Below are 19,717 nucleotides of genomic sequence, written 5' to 3'. Positions count from 1 at the left end.
GCGTTGCGACCTCTCAGAACCGTTATAATAAATGAAATGTGGATTACATCCGCGCTGCTGCGACAAATAATAGATCCAGATATACTGTTAGGGTGTTCGGGTGGTTTATTCAACGCGTTTCGAAGCTCAAAGGCTTCTTCTTCAGGAAGTTTCCACACAAAGATATGACACATGCTACTATTGCCCCGCTTATATACATTCTGAATTCAAATAACGGCGCCAAGCAGTCTTCTGGCATGTGACAGGCAATGTCAAAGTTCAAATAAAGCCGTATTACATAGAAACAAGTTGTTTTTAACATATATGTAAATCATTACTATTATAATTATAATCGATGAACAATATACTTAAATTGCACCTCTTTTTCAGATTCCAAGGTGGAAGGTATAAAAAATAAAAAATAAAAAAATGTGTGCGAGAAGAGGGACACATGAAAGGTGTCAGTGATACCCAGGCATGGAGGAAGGGCCAGATGGTAGACCACAGGGTTAACCTGTTCGAGGACCTTGAAGGGACCCAAGTAGCGAGGTGCAAACTTAGTAGACTCAACACGCAGCCTGATGTTACGGGCGGAGAGCCACACTAAGTCGCCAGGAGCAAAGGTCAGAGCGGGGTGCCGATGAGCTTCGGCGGAGGACCTCATTCTCTCCTTGGAGGCCCGAATGGCATCCTGAGTGCGGTCCCAAATGTCCCGTGCCTCCACAGCCCAGTCTGCCACCCTGGAGTCGGCGGAAGACACGGGTATGGGCACAGGGACACGCGGATGTTGGCCGTAATTTAGGAGGAATGGAGTCTGACCGGTGGAGTCGGCTACGGCGTTGTTAAGTGCAAACTCTGCCCACAGTTGCAAGGATGCCCAGTCATCCTGCCTGGCAGAAACAAAATGTCGTAAATATGTGACCAGGGTCTGGTTGGCCCTCTCTACCAACCCATTCATCTCGGGATGATATGCCGAAGAGAGATTCAACTCAATACTGAGTAGACGACAAAGCTCTCTCCAGAATTGAGACGCAAACTGGGGACCCCGGTCACTAACAATTTTGTCTGGCATACCGTGTACGCGAAAGATATGTTTGATGAACAACACAGCCAGAGCCCGTACAGAAGGTAGCCGTGGAAGAGACACCAAGTGCACCATTTTGGAAAAATGGTCGGTGATCACCCAGATAATGGTGCAGTTACGAGACTTGGGTAAGCCCACCACAAAATCCATCCTGACCATTTCCCAGGGCCTGTCCACCACCGGCATGGGGTAAAGCAACCCAGCTGGCCGTTGCCGCAGAGACTTGTTGTTGGCGCAGGAGACACATGCCCGAACGTAGTCTGCGACGTCAAGAGCCATATGCGGCCACCAGTACGTCCCCGCCAAGAGCTCAGATGTCCTCTTGGTCCCAAAGTGTCCACCCACCATGGACGAGTGAGCCCAAGAGAGAACCTCCGGTCGCAAATTAGATAGAATGAAAGTCTTGCCTGGGGGCACAGACTCTAGCGAAACCGGAGCCACCGTTCTCAGGTTCTCTGAAGGGACAATAAGCCGAGGCTCCTCCTTCTCCTCTGATGATACTACAGAGCGAGAAAGAGCGTCGGCACGAACGTTCTTCTCCCCGGAAAGAAAATGGAGGGTGAAATGGAACCGGGAGAAGAAGAGGGACCATCTAGCCTGACGAGAATTTAGGCGCTGGGCTGTCTGCAAATACACCAAGTTCTTGTGGTCTGTGAACACCTGGAAGGGAAAGCGAGCTCCCTCCAGAAGATGTCTCCACTCTGAGAAAGCCAACTTCATAGCTAGCAACTCCCTATCCCAAATGGAATAATTCCTCTCCGCTGGTGAAAAGGTCTTAGAGAAGAAGAAGCAAGGATGCTTCCGACCTTGAGCATCCTTTTGGAAGAGGACTACTCCAGCACCAACGGATGAGGCATCCACCTCCATGATAAATGGTTTATCTACATCGGGGCGATGCAGGATGGGAGCGCTAGCGAAGTGTGACTTAATCAAGAGAAAGGCCTTGGAGACCTCCTCCGACCACAACTTGGGATTTGCCCCCTTCTTGGTGAGGGCAACCAAGGGAGCTACCAAAGTTGAGAAGTGGGGAATGAACTGGCGATAGTAACTAATAAACCCCATAAAGCGCTGCACCGCTTTGAGAGAATGGGGTTCCTGTCAGTCCATCACAGCCTGTAGCTTGGCAGGATCCATAGCCAATCCCTGGGCAGAGATGATATAGCCAAGGAAAGGCAAGGACTCCTGCTCAAACACACACTTCTCCAACTTGGCACAGAGGGAGTTAGCCCGTAGGAGGTCGAAGACCTTGCAAACATCTCTTCGGTGGGAGTCTATATCTGGAGAGTAGATGAGAATATCATCCAGATAAACTACGACCAAGGTGGAAAGCATATCCCAGAAGATGTCGTTCACAAAGTCTTGGAAAACGGCTGGGGCATTACAGAGCCCGAAGGGCATCACCAGATATTCATAGTGCCCATCCCTGGTGTTAAAAGCCATCTTCCATTCGTCCCCTTCACGGATGCGAATCAGGTTGTAAGCACCCCGCAGATCTAATTTAGTAAATACCCTTGCTCCCCGTAGCCTATCAAAAAGCTCAGATATCAGGGGCAAAGGATACTTATTCTTAACAGTGATGGTGTTAAGACCCCTATAATCTATGCATGGACGTAGTTCCCCATTCTTCTTCTGCGCGAAAAAGAACCCTGCCCCAGCAGGTGACAATGACTTCCTGATGAACCCTCTTGCCAGATTCTCTTGAATGTACTGAGACATTGCCTCCATCTCCGGAAGAGATAACGGATAGACTCGACCCCGGGGAGGCTCAGCACCAGGCAAGAGATCAATAGGACAGTCATAGGGGCGATGGGGCGGAAGGGTCTCCGCCGCCTTTTTGGAGAACACGTCTGCATAAGACCAATATTGCTTGGGGAGAGAGGATAGATCTGCGGGTACCTCTGTAGTAGCAACCTGAACGCACTCCCTCTGACACCTACCCCCACAAGATCCACCCCATCCCAGAATTCTGCCTGAGGACCACTCGATATGAGAGTGGTACCGTAGCCAAGGTATCCCCAACAGGATCTCATCAATTCCCTCAGAAATGATGAGCAGAGATATAATCTCCTCATGGGATGGCAACATGGACAGAGTAAAAGGGATGGTCTGGTGCGCTATCTGTGAGGGCAGTGTCGACCCATTCACCACTCGTACAGTTACTGGTTGAGCTAGCATAACCAGGGGTATTGCGTGACGTTGGGCGAAGGCAGAAGACATAAAATTGCCCTCCGCCCCAGAATCCACGCAGAGCTCTACCGAGTGAGTGAATGAGCCTATTGTTATTGTTCCCTTAAAGGACAATTTGGAGGCAAACATCGCCGTGTCTAGTGTGCCTCCACTTACTACCACTAGACGCTGACGTTTCCTCGACCGCTGGAGACATCTGGTGGCAAGATGTCCTGTCTGCTGGCAAACATGACAAACCTGGAGTGCACGAGCGGTCCGGGACTTAGATCTCGCTCGTGACACTTCCATGGCCTCATGTGACTCAGGAGCCTGGACTGGAGATTCCAAAGGTTTGGCGAAGGTGGGAGCCAGTCGAAACCTCTGCATACACTGGGCTCGCTCTAACCTCCGCTCATGAAAACGGAGGTCAATACGAGTGGACACTGCTATTAACTCCTCCAAATGCCAATTAGACAAGCAATACACAGGGTGAACCTAGTTACACCCTATGCCCATTCGGGGATATATAACTATATATAGAAGATGTAGATATGTAGAAGGACGTAGATCTGGGTATTTATTATGATGGAATATAGGCTGAACTGGATGGACAAATGTCTTTTTTCGGCCTTACTAACTATGTTACTATGTTACTATGTTACTATATCGGTCCCGTACAATATACATATAATGACCTACAAAAACTTGCACAAGAACCTCATCGTACAATAACTATATAATTTTTTTTTAGAACAATGTACAAAATACTTAAAAACAATGGAGATGATGGAGATGGTACTAAATAAAGACACCCCAGACCAGAGGTAAGCATGTTACAACATTATGTCTCACTGCCATATAAATATAATAAATTGTTCGGGTAAGAAAGTCTCTCTTGCCAGCACGGCATAGTACAATATATTGCCCCAAACTATATTACCACATTGCGGCGCAGTAGACAAGTATATACAATATAAATGCTACTATACCTCTGGTCTGATGGTGCCACGACCCCTACGCGCATTTCGGCAGCGTGTGCCTTCTTCCGGGGGAGTGGCATCATCAGATCCAGCATACGTTATATACCCCAACTGACCAATCATCAGAATTAAAAATTTGCTGCGTCATGGGATGGCCCGAGTGATCCCCAGCATCATCGGGCAACGCCGCCCATTTATCCTTACAATTATACAATAATTTATTATATATTAATCAATGTGATTATATCAGAGGAGAAAGAAATAAATGGAAAATTTGACTTTTTTTTGCGGTCACCGTTATTCGGTGAATAATGGCGATTGCAACATTGGGGACAATAAAAACCAACCCGAATAATGTTCTATGGGGTCTCGGCTACCGCATGAAGATAGGAGACACAGGACCACGACGCCCATCGGACCGGACCGCACCCCCAGGTGAGTATAATCTGACTTGTTTTTCTTATCTTTCAGGTTACATCGGGGGCTTATCTACAGCATTACAGAATTCTCTAGCTAAGCCCCTGATGGCTTATATATGAAAAAGTAACTGTTCACAATAACAGTAATTTTGACCAGGAATGCCCAAACTTTTACATGCCATTGTATGGGGCATAAAGTCCCTTTAGGCTTTATTTCAGATTTCTCATTGGGACCTTGAATCTTTAGGTTACCCCTCTGCAAATAAAGCTTTCCCCCAAATTTTGCACAAACCATTGGCTTGGCTACACAATCATAAATACAAAAAGGCAATCCCTGCATGTGTTGAGGCTGTATAACAGCTGCAAAACATGCAGCTGCAAGGAATCGAACATATTATCCGAACACGCCCAAGATACTCAGTTAACACCCGAGCATGCTCGAATACCAAGTTATCCGAACTCGTTTGCTGATCAATAGTGGTGATGCAATTGTCCATATTGTAATTCTAAAAGTAATTATGTGTAAAAGTCTTTAAAGATGTTGCCTCCTCCTAAAACCTAATTTTCACTGCTAAGGAATTTTGAGGAAATAAAGGATGTTCCTCCGTTCATGACCCTCATTTGCCAGCAAGCTACAGTGTAGAGCACCTATCTTAAAGCCTCTCTTATTCTGGAGGACTCATGTCCATGCACTACACAAATAATCCAATGATTTCAATGACAGCTGGGAAATAATTAGTTTCGCCTGTAGTGAAGTTGTGGGGGACATTGGATTCTGTGGTTTCCCATGAAAAATAGCTGTTAATAAGGGATCTCAGTAAGGGAGATCATCTTATTCTTATGAACAGTAAAGTAAAAAGGATTGCCCAAAATCAAAAACTCTGTTAGGTTAGGTGCACATGACCATTTCCTTTCCATCCGAGAAAAAGCGGTCCAATTATTCCAATTGGACTTTGATCAGAGCAGCATCAGTTGTTCTCATAGATTGCATTTCAGGCTTTGATCTGACACTCTGATAAAAAAAATAGGATAAGTCTCTGATGTCTTTCCTCGGACTACTTGGCTCGAGTAAAAAAAATTGGTCATGTGCACAGCCACATAGAATATCATGGGTACGAATGCTATCCATGAAAATCACGGGTAGCACAAACCCTTAAAGGGGTTGTCACAGGTTCTCATGTGGCTTAAACAAGCAGCATTGCAAATTACTTATTAAACATCCTCACTAATCAAACAAATTTAGAGATTTTTCATTTTTGTAGTGTACCGCTTTTTTGCCTCATTGACCAACCAACCTGTGGTCTCAGAGTGATCAGGTAGCTAGACAAGGAGCTAGCGCTGCTAAGAGGCTCTATGTTTTAGAGTGGCCTTTTTCTTCTAGCATGCTACAGAGGCAAAAATGCCTCTGCTAGAAGGTTGGAGAGTTTATTCAGGCATACCATGTCGGTGGTCCAAACTGTCAATATTCAGGAATGCACTGCTCCTGGCAAAGCAGTAAGCCAGCAGCTGGGAGAGGTGCGCTCCAAAAGAAGTGACGTTGAGACATCCCTTTTAAGGAGAATTATGACCACTTGACCACCAGTCCATACAAAAGCTTTTCTGACCACTTGTTTAACTTGTAACTCCATATAACATACAAAGTTACATATTTCTGCTCAGTGTAAACTGACTGAATCTCTCAGTGACAAAACGCATTCTTTAATGATAAGTTATGTTCACACTGTCCGCTCAAAAAAATAGCAGAAAAAAAAAATGTGGGAAAAAGATTTGCTGTTCATATTTTAAGTTTTTTTTTTAACAAACAGTGGCTTTGGAAAGTAATCACCCCCTTGGCATTTTTCATGTTTTGGTTCCCTACAACCTGGAATTTCACTTTTTTTTAGGGTTTGCCTCAGGTCATGTAAAGAACATGCCTACAACTGTGAACATTTGGTTTTCTTTTTATTGTAAGGCAAACAATAAGTAGGACAAAATCAGTGAAAACTTTAGTGTGCATAACTATTCATCTGCCTAAAGTCAGTAGTTTGTAGAGCCTTCTTTTGAGGCAATTACACCTGCAAGTCAATCTCTATGAGTTTTCCTCATCTTGCCACTGAGATTTTTTCCCATTCCTCAAGGCAAAACTGCTCCAGCTCCTTCAAGTTAGGCTAGGTTCACATTGCGTTAGGGCAGTCTGTTTAGCGCATAGCGCTACGGACTGCGCTAACGCAATGTCCCAAAAGGGATTGCGTTTGCCGATCCCGTTAGCGCAGATACCCGATCTGCGCCAGCGAGGAATGGACCTCGGACGCTGCAAGCAGTGTCCACGGTCCATCCGAAACTAACGGACATCGCTAGCGCGTGCCGAAAATGGCATGCGCTAGCGATGCGCTAGAAATCCGTTAGCACATTGCCATCAATGGGTGCGCTAACGGATCCGTTGCATGGCGTTAATTGCGACAATTTCGCCATGTAACGGAGTCAGCTAGCGTTAACCCATTAACGCAATGGGAACCTAGCCTTAGATGGTTTCCTCTGGTGAACAGCAATCTTCAAGTCTGACTACAGATTCTCAATTGGATGAATGTCTGGGTTTGACAAGGCCACTTCAAAACATTTACGTGTTTCCCTTTAAATCATTCAAGTGTGGCTTTAGCAGTATGTTTTGGATCATGATGCAGCCACCACCCTGTTTTACTGTGGGGATGGTGTTATTGGAGCGATGAGCTGTATTGGCTTGGCACAGCATTTACCTTGATGGCCAAAAAGTTCAATTTTGGTCTTATCTCAAAATCGCAACTTCCTCCATACATTTGGGGAGTCTCCCACATGTCTTTCGGTAAACTCAAAACGATGCTTACAATTTTTGTAAGTAAAGGCTTTTTTCTGCCGACTCTTCCATAAAGGCCACCTCTATGGAGTGTCTGGCTTATTGTGGTCATATGAACAGATACTCGAGTCTCAGCTTGGGAATTCTGCAGCTCTTTCAGGGTTACCTTTGGTCTCTGTGCTGCCTCTCTGATTAATGCTCTCCTTACCCGGGCTGAGAGTTTTGGTGGGCAGCCATCTCTTGGCAGGTTTGTTGTGGTACCATGTTCTTTCCATTTGATGATAATGGGTTTGATGGTTCCCTGGGGGATCATCAGAGATTGGGATTTTTTTTTTTTTTTTTTTTTTTTTTTTTTTTTTTATAACCCAACCCTGACTTTTACTTCTCATCAACTTTGTCCTTGACTTGTTTGGAGATCTCCTTTGTTTTCATGGTGATATGTGGTTACTGTTGCCTCTTGCTTAATGGTGTTGCAGCCTCTATGGCCTTTCAGAAAAGGTGTGTACATACTGACAGACCATGTGACACTTAGATTGCACACAGGGGGACTTCTTTTAACTAAGCAAGTGACTTATAAAGGTAATTGCTTGCACCAGAATTTTTTAGGGGTGACATAGCAAAAGGGGTGAATACACTTACACGTGCCAGTTTTTAGCAGTAGTAATGAAACTTGGCACTCAAAAGGATATGTTGCAAAAAAAGGTAAATTTATTTACTGTCCGTGGATCAACAGCTAGTGGATAATGTTTCAGTCTGCATGGACCTTCATCGGATAAATGCTGTGTTATTGAAGTGGAAGATGAGTAGTCAATACTCACAGGGGATGACACTTTAAACAGACTGAAGGTGGCGAGAGCTATGTCTGCGCTGGGGTATGGCGGCTGAAACCCACTGTCACGCCGTTTACGGCGTTAAAGGGGCATGACGGCGTATTGGAACCCGCACCTGTCCCTGCCACTATAAGGGACCCTGACTTTCCCTTATCTCGGGGGTACCTATGAAGGTTAGGAGGCCCGAGCCGCCAGTGTATCCCTGTCTCCTGTGCAGACCCTATAAGTGACCCCCTCTCCCCCCCAAGAGAGGTGGACTGCACCAGAGTAAAAATATGACCAAAACAGAAAAGGAAAAGGTAAACCACACTTAGCTTAATGCTGCAAGGCACAGCACAGCAGGAAGAAACACCAGATGAAACGGACACAGCAGTTGAACAACAGTTCCCAGCTAGCGCCTTCTCCTGGCTTGGTCGCTGAAAAATGAACTAACACTGACAATCAGCTGATGAATCAGGTGACCTTTTAAAGGATGGAGGGAGTGGTCACCACAAACATCAGCTGAGCCAGAAGCAATGCAATAACACGAGCGGCCACCAGAGGGGGAAAAACTGCATTAACCCCCGATGACCAAAAAGGGAAAAAGGTATTAAACTGAAGCAAACCAGATCTGCCACAAATCCAAAATTGGATCGTGACAGTACCCCCCTTTCAATGAGGGGCCTCTGGACCCTCAACACTGGACCTCACCAGTAAACAACCTACAGTGAGAACGTCTCGATTCACCAGAGTTCACCTCCTCAGTCACCTGACTCTTAGGTTTACGGTGGACACAGCACATTGGAGATGACAACGTAGGCGGCACAAATCTCCAGAGCGCCGACCTGTGGAATGAGTTGTGTATGGGCATTACAGAGGGTAACTCCAACTGGTAAGTCTTCGGACCGATAATGGCTGACACCCGGTATGGCCCGATTACCCTCGAACTCCAGATTCCAGTTCCACACTTCCACCTGATGTTTTTGGTGGACACCCATACGTAATCATTCACACACAGGTCCGGACCTGAACGTTTATTTTCACGCATGCGTCTGCCACAAGATGGTGAACTCTTTATAGAACCGACAACAGAGGCGTCCCCCTGTGTCACCAAACTCACACCCCCACTATGCACTGAGAGAACCACCACCCTCCTCCGACCCCTCCTCCTAAGAGGTCTCTGACATACCGGGTTAGAATGTAATGAGGGTAGAGTCTTGTCCCTACTTCCTTCAAACACCTCTACTGCCCCCACAGGAGAAGAAGGGGTAGGTTGTAGAAGGACGGCAGAGATTGTAGCTCCTGGACAGCACTCCTTACACGACTGACCCCAGCTGACTACTTCTCTGGACCGCCAGTCAATGACCGGGTTGTGTTTACTCAACCAAGAGAGACCTAAGACAATGGGAGTTGGTGTGTTCTCCACAAAACTGAAGCAAACCAGATCTGCCACAAATCCAAAATTGGATCGTGACACCCACAGTCAGGAAGCGCGTGCCAATTTTTAGTTATTTGATCCCATAAATTTAATTTATGTCTATATTTTTCACACTTCACCAACTTAGAGTATTAAGAGCATCACACACAAATCGGATTACAAAAATATTTATACACAGGTTGTAATGTACCAAAATAGGTAAAAAGTCAAGGGGATAATACTTTCACAAGCCACTGAATATTAAACTCTTTAGGCTTTCAAAGATGCCGATCAATAAATGAAGTGACATGTACACTCTTAGGCTGGGGTTACACTTAACATATGGAAAATCGGTCGGAGTCTCCCTGCCGAGAGTCGTAAGAGTGTTCTTTGTATGGTCATCCGTATGTAATGCGTATGGCTTTACATTTCTCACTGATTTTCACTGACATCGCCACAGGTACCTCTACAACCCGGACCCGCAGCCCTGACTGGGATCACTTTTCTTGCTTTAGCCTCCAAGCATTCCACGCATCGTCCAGTGTTCTCTCCTGTTGGAGCCTGCTTATCTCCATTGTCTGTCCCGTCTCTGCGGGGTCCTTCTTTACCATACCTTTCTCTACAACAAGTGAGGTTTGACAAAGGCCCGCCTTGGGGCCGAAACGTTACCTCTACGCTACTATACTTTTGTGGTGAATTCAATAAATTACTCTCCTTCTTTGCATTTGAAAAAAACTCCAAATATTTGTGTGCGGCTGTTTTTCTATGAATCAATTGGTCTACTGGATGGTATCCAGGTTCAGCCTGCACCTGTCTCTTTTGATTTAAGAGTGCACGCCATCTTTATTTATAGCAGTCCTTACACGACTGACCCCAGCTGACTACTTCTCTGGACCGCTGACTACTTCTCTGGACTGCCAGTCAATGACCGGGTTGTGTTTACTCAACCAAGAGAGACCTAAGACAATGGGAGTTGGTGTGTTCTCCAAGACATAGCATGACAGGAACTCTTCATGACAAGCCCCTATACGCAAATGTATCTTGTCAACGACTTGGGTAATGCTCCCCTGGCTGAGCGGGACAGAGTCAATGGCCTGAACGCTTAGGGGTCTAGCTAGCGACCTACTCATCAGGCCATGGTTCTGGACAAAATGAGCATCCACCAAATTGACTCCTGCTCCACTGTCCACAAGCATCGGAATATTCTCAGTTATCCCACCTACAACCACCTCAGCAGGTAAGGTACACTGAGACGAGAAAATAGAGGAAATATACACTCCCTGGTCGCTTCCTTCCACACAACCAGGGAGACGTGGCTTTTTAGATGGAACAGGTATCTCGGCGCGAGCTGGGCAGACATTGATAAAATGACCAGTCTGCCCACAGTAAAAACATGCCCCCACACCACGGTGAACCCCGGACAACCCCATTTGGGAAGCAACTCCTCCCCCCTGCATGGGTTTGTCCACCTGATCAGGTGTTTCCTCCTCCCTAGCAAGGACTACCGGGGGCACATTTGGTGTATGGCTCTCCCTCAAACGTCTGTCCATCCGGATGGCAAGGGACATGGCGGCCTCCAATGACTTGGGAGCGGCATACTGTACCAGAGTATCTTGCAACCTAGGGGACAAACCCTGCACAAAATGGCTCCTAAAGGCAGGGTCATTCCACTGTGTGTCAGTGGCCCACCTCCTGAACTCTGAACAGTACTCCTCCGCCGGCCGAGCCCCCTGCTTGATCTTGTGGAGTCGGGATTCCGCCAAGGAGACGCCGTCCGGGTCGCCATATACCAGCGCCAGAGCCGCAAAAAACTCGTCCACTGACCGTAGAGATGGAGAACTGGTCGGCAGGGAGAAGGCCCAGGATTGGGGATCACCTTTAAGAAGGGAAACTATGATTCCCACCCGTTATTCCTCACTCCCTGATGAACGAGGGCGGAGCCTGAAGTATAACTTGCAGGCCTCCTTAAAAACCAAAAATTTATCTCTCCCTCCAGAGAACCTGTCAGGAAGAGATATCTTGGGCTCTGGTTGAGCATGTACCTGGGCCGAAGCCCAAAACCCCACCAACTGCTGCACCACCTCACCATGCAGCCCCTTAAACTCGTTAGTGAGGGTCTGAAGCACTTGGGCAAAGGCCTGCATCTGAGCCATGGTTCACCAGAAAAAATGTGAGGGTCGGTGTTAATGTCACGCCGTTTACGGCGTTAAAGAGGCAGGACGGCGTATTGGAACCCGTACCTGTCCCTGCCACTATAAGGGACCCTGACTTTCCCTTATCTCAGGGGTACCTATGAAGGTTGGGAGGCCCGAGCCACCAGCGTATCCCTGTCTCCTGTGCAGACCCTATAAGTGACCCCCTCTCCCCCCCCAAGAGAGGTGGACTGCACCAGAGTAAAAATATAACTAAAACAGAAAAGGAAAAGGTAAATTACACTTAGCTTAATGCTGCAAGGCACAGCACAGCAGGAAGAAACACCAGATGAAACGGACACAGCAGCAGAACAACAGTTCCCAGCTAGCTCCTACTCCTGGCTTGGTTGCTGAAGAATGAACTAACACCGACAATCAGCTGATGAATCAGGTGACCTTTTAAAGGATGGAGGGAGTGGTCACCACAAACATCAGCTGAGCCAGAAGCAATGCAATAACACGAGCGGCCACCAGAGGGGGAAAAACTGCATTAACCCCCGATGACCAAAAAGGAAAAAAGGTATTAAACTGAAGCAAACCAGATCTGCCACAAATCCAAAATTGGATCGTGACACCCACAGTCACATTTTTAGTTATTTGATCCCATAAATTTAATTTATGTCTATATTTTTCACACTTCACCAACTTAGAGTATTAAGAGCATCACACACAAATCGGATTACAAAAATATTTATACACAGGTTGTAATGTACCAAAATAGGTAAAAAGTCAAGGGGATAATACTTTCACAAGCCACTGAATATTAAACTCTTTAGGCTTTCAAAGATGCCGATCAATAAATGAAGTGACATGTACACTCTTAGGCTGGGGTTACACTTAACATATGGAAAATCGGTCGGAGTCTCCCTGCCGAGAGTCGTAAGAGTGTTCTTTGTATGGTCATCCGTATGTAATGCGTATGGCTTTACATTTCTCACTGATTTTCCCCATTGAATTTAATGGCTCAATGGGCTGAAATGAGGAAAATGTATACCCCTTTCTCAAGTCACACTGAGGGTCCGTGTGGTGTCCGTTTTTTTTCTTGCACCCATAGGCTTGCATTGGTGAGACTCGTACGATATATGTAGATATACGTAGAATACGCCTGAGACAAAATACAGTGATGTGAGCTGCCCCATAGATTAACACTGGCCGAGTGCTATGCAATGTTTTCTCGCATAGCACTCGTCTGTATTCTACGGTAGTGAGACCCCGGCCTTATGACATTTTCCACTAGGATGATGCTCAATACTTTTCAATACTTTATAATGGAAGTTAATGAGGTTAAAATGTGCCTGCAAGTTGCCAGGCGTCTTTTTTGAGCATTTTCCCCAGAATTTTTCCTTCAGAATCCGCTATTGGTTTCATCATTGTTGAACGGAGAAGAAAAATGACCTGAAAAATTCTAGCACAAAACACATCCCAAAAAACTATGGAAAGTGCCTGCAGGAAAAAACAAGCACTTAGGAAATTACATAAACATACTAAACAAAGGCATTTCAGGTTTACAAAACTACCAAGAAAAGGACTGATTCCTGAAGCGTCTTCTGCCTGGAAAACAGCGTTTTTTACAACAGGAAAAACGTGAAGTGTGAATATATAGTGTGTGGATTCATCAAATTGTTTTCACTTCACAGTTGTGCAAAAAACGTACAACTTGTTTTGGAGGGGTTTCACACCAGTGCAGGCCAGCTCCACCAAAATAGGCAGTACATGGATGGGATATGGTGCAGTCCACTCAACAAATTCTTCAACTGTTGTGCCATCAACTTACACTAAACATGTACTCCTGTCCCATACTGGAGTAACATGGTTGTACACACCAGTGATGAGATACGGCTAAATCATTAAGGGGCTTCGGCCTCTTAATGAATTTGGGGCATCTTACTCCTGCACACCCATTAATACTGGCGAGTGTTAATTAATTGGGCCCTGAGTCTTTTTGCTGAGTTTTCGTAGCAGAAACCGAGCAGAACCTCCACATTTTTTAAGAGTTTTGAACTTTTAAGGACAATATTGGGTATGTGCACACAAGATCTTTTTCAGGTAAATTCCACCTGGAACCCAACTGAAAAAGCACCGCAAAACCGCCAAAAAAAGTTACATAATGCACAACAATGTAAAAATGACATTGCTGTGCACATGTTCAGTTCAGTCTTCTGAAACATCTTTTAACTGCTTCAGGGTTCAGAAAGTTTGTGGATAGTGGAAATGGATAAAAGAAATTGCTTGTTCATTTTCTGGATAGCTTCCACTAGAAAACCGCTTGCTAATTATAGTTTAAAATACAGAAAAAAACCTATGGCGGTGGAGCAAAAACTATGGCAGACACTTTAGAGAAAAGACATAGTAACATAGTAACATAGTAACATAGTTAGTAAGGCCGAAAAAAGACATTTGTCCATCCAGTTCAGCCTATATTCCATCATAATAAATCCCCAGATCTACGTCCTTCTACAGAACCTAATAATTGTATGATACAATATTGTTCTGCTCCAGGAAGACATCCAGGCCTCTCTTGAACCCCTCGACTGAGTTCGCCATCACCACCTCCTCAGGCAAGCAATTCCAGATTCTCACTGCCCTAACAGTAAAGAATCCTCTTCTATGTTGGTGGAAAAACCTTCTCTCCTCCAGACGCAAAGAATGCCCCCTTGTGCCCGTCACCTTCCTTGGTATAAACAGATCCTCAGCGAGATATTTGTATTGTCCCCTTATATACTTATACATGGTTATTAGATCGCCCCTCAGTCGTCTTTTTTCTAGACTAAATAATCCTAATTTCGCTAATCTATCTGGGTATTGTAGTTCTCCCATCCCCTTTATTAATTTTGTTGCCCTCCTTTGTACTCTCTCTAGTTCCATTATATCCTTCCTGAGCACCGGTGCCCAAAACTGGACACAGTACTCCATGTGCGGTCTAACTAGGGATTTGTACAGAGGCAGTATAATGCTCTCATCATGTGTATCCAGACCTCTTTTAATGCACCCCATGATCCTGTTTGCCTTGGCAGCTGCTGCCTGGCACTGGCTGCTCCAGGTAAGTTTATCATTAACTAGGATCCCCAAGTCCTTCTCCCTGTCAGATTTACCCAGTGGTTTCCCGTTCAGTGTGTAATGGTGATATTGATTCCCTCTTCCCATGTGTATAACCTTACATTTATCATTGTTAAACCTCATCTGCCACCTTTCAGCCCAAGTTTCCAACTTATCCAGATCCATCTGTAGCAGAATACTATCTTCTCTTGTATTAACTGCTTTACATAGTTTTGTATCATCTGCAAATATCGATATTTTACTGTGTAAACCTTTTACCAGATCATTAATGAATATGTTGAAGAGAACAGGTCCCAATACTGACCCCTGCGGTACCCCACTGGTCACAGCGACCCAGTTAGAGACTATACCATTTATAACCACCCTCTGCTTTCTATCACTAAGCCAGTTACTAACCCATTTACACACATGTTCCCCCAGACCAAGCATTCTCATTTTGTGTACCAACCTCTTGTGCGGCACGGTATCAAACGCTTTGGAAAAATCGAGATATACCACGTCCAATGACTCACCGTGGTCCAGCCTATAGCTTACCTCTTCATAAAAACTGATTAGATTGGTTTGACAGGAGCGATTTCTCATAAACCCATGCTGATATGGAGTTAAACAGTTATTCTCATTGAGATAATCCAGAATAACATCCCTCAGAAACCCTTCAAATATTTTACCAACAATAGAGGTTAGACTTACTGGCCTATAATTTCCAGGTTCACTTTTAGAGCCCTTTTTGAATATTGGCACCACATTTGCTATGCGCTTGACCACAGACTTTTTCCTAAAATGGCTTTGCCTAGGATAACCCTGACAGGTGCCCTGGTGTCTTAAAATGCCATGTACACATACCCCAAGAAGGAGCATTTATTGATATGGTTTGCACTAGAAAACTTGTCCGCCTCAACAACAACAATATAAACCTCAGTGGGAACATGGCCCTTATAGATGAAAAAACAAGAGAAGATTGCCCACAAACAATATGACAAAACGTTTAAGAAAAAAGCTTCACGAAACATTAATAAAACGCTAGCAAAAAACTCTTAAGGACAAAAAAAGCCTAGAAAACTCCACAAAAAAAAGAATTTCCTGAAACAATTTACACTTGAAAAACTCAAAAAACTCACTGCACACAGCCTTAGACTATGACATATGCTCCCACCGTAACTAGTATCAGCAGAACGAATATTTTCGAACAAGTGATTAACAGGGTTAGGCTACTTTCACACTAGCGTCGGATTCCGACGCTAGCGTTTGTTGTGCCGCACAATGGGTGCAGCGGATGCATTTCTCCGGCACATCCGCTGCCCCATTGTAAGGTGCGGGGAGGTGGGGGCGGAGTTCCGGCCGCACATGCGCGGTCGGAAAAAGCAGTCTGTCGGCTGCAAAAAACGTTACATTCAACGTTTTTTGCTCCCGGCGGTCCGCCACAACACGGCGCAACCGTCGCAAGACGTGTGTCGATACGTCGCAATGCGTCGGTAATGTAACTCTATGGGGCAAAAACGCATCCTGCAAACAACTTTGTAGGATGCATTTTTTCCCCTAAACGACGCATTGCAACGTATTAAAAAAAACGCCAGTGTGAAAGTAGCCTTACTGCCGTTTTTAATAGCTTGTAAAAATTTAGTTCCGTGACCAGGAAAAAGTAGATTAGTAGGTCAAAAATTGTGCCTGTTCTTAAGCACTTACATTACGTCTGTTAGGATTATACACATGATACTTTAAATTTCATTGACAGCTCAATGTAATATATAAATCAATTAAACTAGAAAATCTCATATTCTAGATCATGGTGTCGGGTCTGTCTGATTATTTTAACTTGGGATATAAAGATGTGGGTAGTAGAAGAAGAGCACATAACTGTGAGGGTATGGACATACAGAGTTTTTTTAGGGGGTCAAAAACAATGAGTTTTCATTTGTAAACTGCTTTAGGAAATGCCCTTTCCTTGATGAGTTTTTCCTTTTCTGATGTGATTTTGAACAGTTTTTCAAGTTTTGGTTTACAAATACTGATGTAAAATACTAACCAAATACTGAACATGTGAACTTGGACAAAGACTGAACATAAGAACAGCAGAATGGATTTACAATGGAAATGAATAGGATGATTTTCAGACTTTGTTTTGAGCAAACCAACTCTAAAAACTCCTCAAAAAGAAGCATACTCTGGGTATCAGTATTGACTGGGGAGACTGGTGTTTCTTACGGATAAGAGATACCAGGATAAATTCAGTTATAAATGATCTGGAAATGGCCAATCTAATGATAGAGCACACTGGAATTTGTGGTGAAAGAATAAATTATAGAGTTAAAATTAGACCTAGAAAGATGAATGAAATAGGATATAGTCAATACATAATGATTGAATCAGAATCAGACACGTTTCCGTGTTGAGTGTCCACCTTTGGATAGCTTAGAAAATGACAGAAAATAATACACTGACAGTTAAGAAGAAGGATGTTATGATTATGGTAAGCATAAGGTTAAATCGGCAACATTACGTCAATGGGCAGGGGGCTATAACAAAAGCTATATTCCAATGAGGTGGTAAGTGATGTGCCTGGATACTGCCGATACAAATGTAAACGATGAAAATTACCGACAAGGCAACTTTACAGACAATGGAGACATACATACCGTAACTGGATTACGACGGGAGACATAATTAGATATTCATGTGAGAACCTGCTACTGTGCGGACTGTAATTCACTATATCAGAGATGATGCGAAATGCATGTAGTTGGCAAATGGATAAAGTAGGTCAAGAAGCTGCCTAAGTGGCTTTCGAGAGACAGTAAAGTAACCAGTACAGAAACAAAAAAGTGATCCAGGTATATTATAATGTGAGGTTATGAGTGCGATCATGATAATCCCAAGCAAGCCAGAAGGCAGATATACTGGAAAAAAGAGATTATAGAAATACTTGTGCTAATAATGCGTAAGTGGGATTTATGGAGAATGCCCTGGTAATCCTTCCTGAGAGCCCATTTCAGAATAACATCCTTAAATTGATTGATTGAAATACTGGTTTAATTCGTCCCTCTGTTGCACAATGGAAGACATGAGTACTCAATACATTTTTAGTAATATGGGTGTGCATTGGAGGGAGCACTAAGAAAGTTGTATGATGCAGATGAGATGTGAGAGTGCTTTTGGATGGTTGGTGAATGAAGGTGTCTTTTCAAGGATACCTTGCTCTCTGGGAGTCCACACCCTCCGCTGGTGCTGGTCACTGGTGGCCTTGGCTCTGAATTCTGTGGGTCGATTTCTGTTATTTCCGTCATGTTCTCCAACAGGGTTCCTGCAGTACCTTGTGATGATATGATTCAGGTTGAACTGATGCTGTGCTGTAGATGGTTGTAGAGGAGGTGTTGTAGATGTCACCTGCTGTGATATGTAGTATGTAGATGCCTTCTGTCTTGGCTTTTCATGGGCTCCTTCTCATATTGGTTAGAATAGTTCTTGTAGTTGTCTCAGAGCCCAGTAGCACAGCTTCCTTGTGGATAATTCTCTTATGCTTTCTCCCACAGAGGCTCAGGTCCCAGGGGCTTCTGAGGTTAGTAGATCCTCACCACCCTCCTAGGGTGGCTCTCTTGTTCTCAGTCTGATGTACCTTGTTCCATAGAGCAGTACTACTCGCTAAATTCTAGCACCAACTTGATGGACAGCAGTCACTTGGGCTCGAGTGCCAGTAGTGTATGGAGATGTCTATGCAGTCTTGTCTTTTATCTTCTCAGTGTCACAAGTACACAGTTGTTTGGGAAAGCTGTAGCCTCTGTTATCTAATCCCTGCCACTGTCTCCTCTTTCTACTCTTTCTTCTTCCTCCACTGCAATCTCTCTTTCTCCCTCCCTTCTCTGCTCTGCCCCCCTCTTTGCTGCAGACTCTATCTTTCTCCTCTGCTCTCAGTGCTGCAGTCTGTCTATCCCATGCTCTGCTGCAGAGCTCCTCTCTTGGTATCCGCTGCCTCTTTTATTATTGCAAGGATGAAATTCTTTTGTGCTTTTCTATTGCAATATCTCCTTTTTGGCTGCCACTCTGCCCCTCAGTCATTCACATACCCAAGAGATCCCCTGTCTCTTACTCTGCTTTGCAATTTCAGGGTTATCTATTGCTGTCTGTCCCTATATTTCCACCTCTTCTAGTCCCATTGTCTTTCCACTCCCCATGCCCCTAGCGCTTGTCGTCTTATAGCACCACCCATGGCACCCTCCTCTGCTTTTCATATGATAATTCTTCACCACACCCTTCATTCTGATTGGGTCCAAATTGAGGGCAGGGTATTGTGCCAGTACAAAGAATGGGTGAATAGTTATAGGAGGAAACTTATTTTTAATATACCGTAATAAAGCATTACAGAAATATAATAGTCATGTCCAGACAGATATAGAGCAACTTTCCACTAATAATCTATTATAGGCTGTTTCTTGTGAATTCATGTTTTAAAATATGAGACATCTCTGACTTGAGTTTATCCTAACAAAGGTAGGAGAGATGAGGCTTCAGACATCAGGATTTACCAATAATCTAATGTGTGTAGCACATCACTGAGCATGTATTCTTGGTAGATAATCCAACATATCTATATCAGACAATGTCACCTTTCATACATAAGGATATATTAGGCAGAAAATGCACAATAGACAGTGTAAGGCTATGTACCCATGTTGCGTTTTTAAAGCGTTTTTTCCGCTGCGGAAATGCTTAAAAACGTTTACAAAACGCATCACATTATTTTTAATGGAATTCCGCATTGTTGTGCTCATGCTGCGGTTTTTTTTTGCAGCGGAAACACTTTGCGGAAAAAA

The 19,717-nt window shown here is 44.5% G+C and overlaps 1 protein-coding gene across 1 annotated transcript in view; it reads right to left on the bottom strand.

The window, feature by feature from the left end:
- The window catches only part of STAC2 (SH3 and cysteine rich domain 2), a 124,351-nt gene extending 105,278 nt beyond the window's left edge, over positions 1–19,073 (bottom strand). The window contains exon 1 of the mRNA XM_069751672.1: positions 18,101–19,073. Within this exon, the coding sequence (XP_069607773.1) occupies positions 18,101–18,193 (93 nt within the window). The 5' untranslated portion in view covers positions 18,194–19,073. The remainder of the gene's footprint in view (positions 1–18,100) is intronic.
- Positions 19,074–19,717: the final 644 nt, after the last annotated feature.

The sequence above is a fragment of the Ranitomeya imitator genome, chromosome 2 (assembly GCF_032444005.1).
Source record: "Ranitomeya imitator isolate aRanImi1 chromosome 2, aRanImi1.pri, whole genome shotgun sequence".
Lineage (NCBI taxonomy): Eukaryota > Metazoa > Chordata > Amphibia > Anura > Dendrobatidae > Ranitomeya > Ranitomeya imitator.
Note: the sequence above shows the minus strand (reverse complement) of the source record. Positions and strands in the feature narration are given on the sequence as shown.